Source organism: Lactuca saligna, chromosome 4 (genome assembly GCF_052625555.1).
Source record: "Lactuca saligna cultivar CGN05327 chromosome 4, ASM5262555v1, whole genome shotgun sequence".
Taxonomy (NCBI): Eukaryota; Viridiplantae; Streptophyta; class Magnoliopsida; order Asterales; family Asteraceae; genus Lactuca; species Lactuca saligna.
Window position 1 is genome coordinate 176,282,970 of NC_136420.1, and position 7,959 is coordinate 176,290,928.

At 41.7% G+C, this 7,959-nt stretch overlaps 1 protein-coding gene across 1 annotated transcript; it reads left to right on the forward strand.

Annotated features, from left to right (window-relative positions):
- The first annotated feature begins 7,120 nt into the window (after positions 1-7,120).
- LOC145040353 (uncharacterized) lies at positions 7,121-7,681 on the forward strand. Its single transcript, XM_078988293.1, has 2 exons — positions 7,121-7,340; positions 7,428-7,681. The coding sequence occupies exons 1-2, from the start codon at positions 7,121-7,123 to the stop codon at positions 7,679-7,681; spliced, it is 474 nt and encodes a 157-aa protein (XP_078844419.1).
- Positions 7,682-7,959: the final 278 nt, after the last annotated feature.

The window sequence follows — 7,959 nt, forward strand, 5'->3', positions numbered from 1 at the left end:
AGAAAGTGAGTAGATTTTGTCAGTCGATCTACTATGACCCAAATTGAGTCATGATCTTTAGCAGTTCTAGGGAGTTTGGTAACGAAATCCATAGATATTTGCTCCCATTTCCATTGGGGAATTTCAGGTTATTGCAACAACCCGGATGGTTTTTGATGTTCAGCTTTGACTATTGAGCATGTCAAACACTTCCCAACATACAAGGCAATATCCTTTTTCATTCCAGGCCACAATTAGTACTCTTTAAGATCCTTGTACATCTTATCCGCTCCAGGGTGGATTGAGTATTTAGATCGATAAGACTACTCTAGGACCATGTCTCTCAGGTTGTTAACCCTTGGAATCTAGACCCTGTCCTTAAAATAACGAACTCCATCAGGTTTGGTTTCAAATCTTTCTTCCAAACCATGTAAGGTCTCGCCTGGAAGATTTTCCTTGCATAACGCTTTCTCCTGGGCATCAATGATTTGAGATTTGAAGCTTGTCTGAATTACCATTCCCAAAGCTCTCACACGGGAAGGTTTGACTCTTTCTTTCCTACTAAGAGCGTCGACTACTAGGTTAGCCTTTCCTGGGTGATATCGTATCTCACAATCATAATCACTAAACAAATCTACCCATCTTCTTTGCCGCATGTTTAACATTTTCTAATCCAGGATATCCTAAAGGTTTTTGTGATCGGTATAAATGGTGCACTTGGTTCCATACAAATAATGCCTCCATATCTTAAGAGAGAAAACTATTGCTCCTAGTTCTAGATCATGGGTGGTATAATTATTCTCGTGCGGTTTGAGTTGTCTGGAAGCATACGCAATGACCTTATATTTTTGCATTAAAACATATCCTAATCCTTGATGAGACGCATCACAATACACCACAAAGTTCTCTGATCCTTCTGGTAAAGCCGGAATCGGTGCACTGCACAACTTCTTTTTCATGATTTGAAAGGCCTTTTCGTGTTTCTCTTCCTAGAGAATTTTTCTATCCTTTTGGGTCAAAGATGTTAATGGTTGAGCAATCCTAGAGATTTTCTCAATGAAGCATCTGTAGTACCCAACTGATCCTAAGAATTATCGTATTTCTGTCGGGGTTTTGGGGGCTTCCCATTTCTTGATTGCCTTGATCTTAGCTGGATCTACATGGATTCCTCTTTCGCCTATCACATGACCAAGAAAATGTACTTCCCGAATCCAAAATTCACACTTAGTGACCTTGGCATACAATTTATGCTCCTTCAACAGCTCCAACACTAGCTTCAGATGTCTATTGTGATCTTCTTGGGTCCGCGAGTAAACAAGTATGTCATCGATAAATACAATTACAAACTTGTCTAGGTATGGTCTACAGACCCTATTCATCAAATCCATGAATACAGTGGGTGCGTTCGATAGTCCAAAAGGCAAGACTAAGAACTCATAATGTCCATAACGGGTTCTAAATGCTGTTTTGTGAATGTCCTCTTCGTGAATTCTTAGCTGATGATACCCTGATCGAAGGTTGATTTTTGAGAAGTAGGAAGCACCCTGCAACTGATCGAACAAGTCATCTATTCGAGGGAGGGGATACCGATTCTTGATTGTCAACTTGTTCAGTTCTCTGTAATCAATGCACATTCGGAACGAACCATCTTTCTTATTGACGAATAACACTGGGGCTCCCCAAGGTGAAGAACTTGGTCGAATAAACCCTTTGTCTAGAAGTTCTTGAAGTTGTCCGGATAGTTCTTGCATCTCGGATGGTGCAAGGAGATATGGTGCTTTTGCTACCGGTGCCGCTCCGGGAATTAAGTCTATCCGAAATTCGACCTATCTATAAGGGGGTAGACCGGGTAATTCCTCCGGAAATACTTCGGGATAGTTTCGAACCACCGGAATCTCCTTGAGTTGCTTAACTTCAGGTTCTCTCTCTAGCACGTGAGCCATGAATGCAATACAATTCTTCTTCAAGTATTTGTGAATCTTCATGCTTGATACTATGTTTAAACTTCTTCCTGGCTTCTCACTGTGTATGATAAGGGTTTTTCCATTAGGGAGAGGCACTTTAATGACTTTCTCGTAACAACCAATGTCCGCTCTATTTTTGGATAACCAATCCATTCCCACTATCACATCAAAACTACCTAGCTCTATGGGAATTAGGTCAATGCTAAAGAGTTTATCAGCTAAATTCTGAGTACAACCAGGAATTATATCACTAGCCTTAATTTCATACCCATCAGCAAGTTCAATAGCATAAGCATTCCTCATCTTTACCGATTTCAAGCCAATTAACGGTCTAAATGCTAAAGAAACAAAACTCCTATCTGCTCCCGCATCGAATATTACTGATGCAAAATGGTTGTTCCGGAGAAACGTACCTGTTATTACTTCAGGGTTCTGACGAGCTTCTTCTGCACTAATCACAAAGGCTACACCTCTTGGCCGTCCAACTTGATTTCCTTGGAAGTTTTTCCTGGCTTGGCCTTGTCCATTGTTACCAGGTCCATGGTTCAGTTTGGGGCATGCTCTACGGAGATGATCAGTACTCCCGCACTCGTAACATGCCCTTTTTCCCTCCTTATTCACCTTACAATACTTCGAGTAATGGCCTGTTTGCTTACAGTTTTAACACACTGGGCAAGCTCTCTTGTGATGGAAGTTACACTTATTGCACTTCGGAAGCGGCCCTGAGTACTGCTTTCGCTCCTGCACTTCTCGTTCTTGAGTTTTCAATGGTTCTTGCTCCTGTGCTCTTACCATGAAGTTTCTTGAGACTTTTTGCTTCCTCCCTAACTTGCCTCCCTGCTTCTTCTCTCCCTGATCGGTTGGGTTCCTATTGCTACTAGAGCTTTCCTTTGTCGATGCTCCCATCCTTATCACATCATTGGTTAGTCGATTTGCTAGACTTACTGCACTCTGAATGGGAGTTGGGTTTGCTGAGGTAACCATTCCCCGAATCTCTGGTGTCAGACCCCAGATGTAACTATCTATCCGTTTCTCCTCAGGAGTAACCATGTGAGGTACCAGTTTTGCTAGTTCATGAAATCGGACTGTGTACTTCTCTATTTGTGTTCCAACCATAGAATGGTTCCAGAATTCAGATTCAAGCTTCTGAAGTTCATCCTTGGGACAATACTCCTCTATCAGCAGCTTTTATCAAATGCTGAAATAGGATTTCCATCCCTATCATCACTTCATTCAATACCTCCTGTTCCCGGCTATTACAGCGAGGCTGTGGCGCAGATCTGCTGCCATCGAATACATCCTCCGGGACTCCTCTAGGGTCATACCTGGCTGCCTGACAGGTATCCCTATGAATCGCTGTGGTGGTGGTGCTCTCGATCCTGCAACGTTGGGTCCTACCTTGCTAGGTCCTGCCGTGCCATGTCCTGCTGTGTTGGTGGGTATCCTTCCTGGAATGGGAACAATCTTCCTCACCGTCCTCCGAATGTGTAACGCCCCGAGTTTTCTCAGTTTGTTTGGTTATTTTAATTTAATTATCCTTGTAACCTTGGGTTAATTTATTTAACCAATGTCTGATTTCTTATGTTATTGGACTCTTTTGATCATCTTGTAAACTCCTTTTATTGAAGTCCATGGGCTATGGGCCTATTTGCAAAGTCCATCTAGTTAATAGTACTTAATGTGTAAATTGAATCATTTGGAACACACACAAGGAAAACACTCTAAACCCTCCCTCTCTCTCAAATATCGTCCCTCTCTCTCTCTTTGGGATCAAGAGCAGCCAAGGGGCTGTTTGGAGCTTAATTCTTGTTCATTTCTAGCCTTGATTCGTATTGGTATGAACCTCCTTATCCTTTCTTACAACTTGATTCATAACCTTGTTCTAGTTCTATGATTTCATCTTCACCTCTTCTCCTTCTTATTTTATTTGTAATTGTATGTTATAAATCATCTCAAGATCCTATCTTCACCCCATATATGGTGGATGATGGATCTAGGGGATTACATGTGGCAAAAGATCATGGAAACCCTAAAAGGGAGAATGATGATTTTATGTGCTTATGTTTATTTTCATGTTGATTATTATTACATCCTTGTGGCTAAATGAAATCCTAATGATCCCTAACCCGTTTTAGTACCACCATTATCATGGGGACTGAATTGGGATGATGAACACATCTTAAAATGTGTTTCAAAAGGAGAAGGATGGATAAGCCAAAAAGGAATCACGGGTGGCTACGATTCTGTTTTCCATCAGATCTGTAGTCATTTTGTAAAAATCATATCTGGAGCTCTAGAACTCAAACTGACCCCAAACCAGTTCCAAAAGTTCACCAATTGATTTGGATAACTTTCTTAAGAAGGCCAACCTCACTGATAAGGGCTTTATCTATGTGAAAGAATGGCATATTTGCTGTTAGGTATGATCCGGGTCTATTCTGATATGTCATTTTGTTTTCATCATTTATAAGGCTTGGAAAAGGATCCAGAGTTATTCCAAGTTTCTATGTGTTCCTTATATTATGAATCTAAGATCTGGAGATTATGGGGTGTTATTTCCAATTATAAATTGGTTAGAATGGATCCACACTCCAGGTCAATGGGCAGTCACCAGCTTTTGCTAGTGTTGTGATTGTCCTTAATGTGAATTTTATATCTGGAGTTTGAGATATGCTTTTCATTCAATTCCAACTCTGAGACTTTCAATTGTATTTCCGTTACTTCTATTAATTTTCTTTTGGATGAATTCTACTCACAAGTTGGGTAGAATTGGCCAACATCTCTTGACTGTATTGTTGGAGACAGAAGTGATACACCATATTGTAAAATTCATATTTAATTCATCTTTTAGAGTTAGAATGAGTTCTTTATAGTTGTGGAATCCAGAGCAATCATAGTTTCCTATAAAATTTAGTTAAAGCTATTTTTCTGTTTTAGATTTTGGAGTAAATCCGTTTTGAACAGCAGGTCTGTTTCAGAGACCTTGCTGTGATTACTCTTTTCACAACTCATAGCTTCATTACTTCTCCTTTCTAACCTTTAGTCCTTCTTAGGTGAGGTTTTGAAGTTTGCTCAAGCTTGGTAGCATTATTTAATTGTTATCCATCCTTAATACTCACTCAAGGTGAGTTATCTCACACCGTTGTATTGAGGATTGTGTTTGCTAGTTAGCTCGTGTGTGATTATTTGAATTTATAATAAAAGCATGATATATAAGTATTGTTTTAATTCGTACATGTGCACTGTATGTAACTAATTATGGATATGGGGACACCACCAAAGGATACGGATTTACTGGTGCGGTGGGTAAGTAAGATCACCAATGTAATACTCTTCGTGAGGTGCGGTGATTAGGGCCAAATGATACGGGATCTTCCCGGTGCGGTTCAAACCTACAAGTCCTTCTCGTAATATATACATTGATTCGTTCTTTGCCTTTATCATTATAATTGGAAAATGGATTAGGGCTAGTAAATATGAATGTTAGTACAATGTCTGTGTTTGAATTCACTAAGCTTTGTGCTTACGTTTTTCCCTTATAACTTTTCAGGTGTTAAGATTAAAGAGGCTAAGGCTTGACATGGAGCATCGGGACATTGCTACTAGTTATTTTGTTGGGACCTTATTATTATTATTACTTTCGCACTTATTTTATATGATTATTAAGTTGATGCATTATGTTATGACTACTTCAGTTGTTTTAATTTAATTTAAGATGCGTTTTAAAAGTTTAAATTTTTTGCAAAAAAAATTGGGTGTCACAAGTTGGTATCAGAGCCACAGTTTGAGGGAACTAGGCATTCTTGTGGATGTTCTAGACTCAAATTTGAGGCTCTATAATAGTTTATTCTCTTTTTAAAAGATTTTTCAAACTTTCTAAAGACTAGTAGTGAAAGATGTCGCGGTGTGCCAGTCAGCTAGCCAAGTAAGCCTTATTTCTTATGTTAAATGTTTATGTTAAATTGTTGACTATGAATTGGATTCTACTAGTCTTAAAATGCTAGATTACACACTTATTTAATGTTAACATGTGAGAGAGATGTAAAATTAACGGCTAGAGCGAGCTGGAAATTTTGAAACTAGACGCGATTGCGAAATTGGAACTTGTGTGGAAGATAGTAGAAGGGCCCCTACTATTTGAAACATCGGTGCCGGTTTCAGGTCGGGGCAAGGTTGAGAAATTTTCGGCAAGCTGAGTGTTTCGTCTTCCTAGAAATATCTAGGCTGAATTATTTCTAAATATTTTCCTCCTTCTACGTATACAGATGGCTCCGCCTGCTCGCCTTAATCAGCTCCAAATGGAGCAAGTTAGGAATATTGTCGCTGAGGAATTCAATAACGCATTCAATGAACTAATCCCGGGCGTGACCAATGACATAATCAACCAGGTCAAAGCTCTTCTGGATGAGCGCCTCGCAGCTATTCCCGGGAGAGCGTTACCGGCTCCGCCCGTTCGGGATTCGGCATACTACTTCGAGAAGTTCAGCAAGTGTAGCCCTCCTCTTTGGAACGGTGAATCCGACCCAGTTGCTGCTAAGCATTGGGTGTCAGATGTTGAGGGCGCCTTCATGACTGTTGGGTGTCCAGACCAGTACAAAGTTGTGATCGCCATGAATCAGCTGCGAAAAAGGGGAAAGACATGGTGGAACACCATCACCGCTCTATTAAACGAGGGAGAAGTGAGGGCCATGTCTTGGGCCTAATTTGTGGAGAGGTTCGAGGCACAATATGTGCCCAAGGTGGAGCAGCAGCGGATGCAGCAAGAGTTCATGGCCTTACAGCAAACTAACGAGTCTGTTAACGACCTGAACGCCAAGTTCTTGGAGATGCTATCTTTTTGTCCCCCATTTGCTGGGAATGAGGCCTGGTTGGTCAGCCAATACACTACCATTCTACGTACCGAGATTCGGGAATTCGTTAGCATGCAGGAGTTCCCAACTTTATCCGCGATCATGGAGGCAGCAAGGAGGAGGGAAATCGAGTTGCAGACCCAGACCAAGAGGAAGGCCAATGACACCTCCTCCAAGACATCCGGAGATGCCCAAAAAAAAGCAAAAGCAGGGTGGTAAGTCAAGGTATGAGTACAGGCCGTCTTCAGGTCAAGGCGAGAAAAATCCGTTGATATGCTACAATTGTAAAAAGCCAGGGCATCATTGGAAGAATTGTAGGGCCCCCCTATGAGTGCAGTTCCTCAGATTACTTCTGCTGCTCCCGTCTGCTATCACTGCAACGAGACGGGACACAAGAAGCCCGAATGCCCGAAGTTGAAGGCTGGTAAAGGAAGCGGGGGTACAAATCCTGCAATTGCATCGTCTTCTAAGGGACCCACTATGGTGACACGAGGTCGTGCTCACCAGATGACTGCGGATAAGCCGGTGATTACCGCGACAGTGGCAGGTAAATTTCTTTTTTTTCTTTTCTCTCCTGCCACTATTTAATAAATGGTAGTTAGAATTGTTTACATGATCGTATGTGGTAAAACAGGCACTTATTTGCTAGATTCCAAGCCTGCTGTTGTTATGTTTGATAGCGGTGCTACCCATTCTTTTGTATCTCGCACGTTTATTAATCGTCTGGGGTGTAGTATCGGAAAATTGGCTCGCCCAATGGTTGTCGAAGTTGCCGACAACCGCACTATTTATGTCACCGATGTCTATCGGGGTTGCACTCTCGAGTTTTCTGGAGTTGAATTCCCTATTGCGATGCGAGAGCTCTGCGTTATCGTAGGCATGGATTGACTTGATGCGTTTGATGCGGAAATCCACTGTCGTAAGAAGCAACTTCATGTTCGAAACCCTAGAGGTGGAGAACTTATTATTCAGGGGGACATTCCCCGCCTGGCTATGGCTTCTTGCTCTTCTGCTATAGCACTAGACGACGTTCCTATCGTTTCCGACTTCAACGATGTCTTTCCGGAGGAACTCCCTGGCTTGCCACCTGTTCGGGAAGTGGAGTTTCGCATTGATTTGGTGCCAGGTGCGACTCCGGTAGCGAAATCTCCTTACCGCTTGGCACC

What these genes read in the sequence shown, in the direction of transcription:
- LOC145040353 (XM_078988293.1), top strand. Translation starts at nt 7,121, where the DNA reads ATGAGTGCAGTTCCTCAGATTACTTCTGCTGCTCCCGTCTGCTATCAC. An exon ending in GATTACCGCGACAGTGGCAG is followed by an intron (nt 7,341 to 7,427) that starts GTAAATTTCTTT and finishes GTGGTAAAACAG; the next exon opens with GCACTTATTTGCTAGATTCC.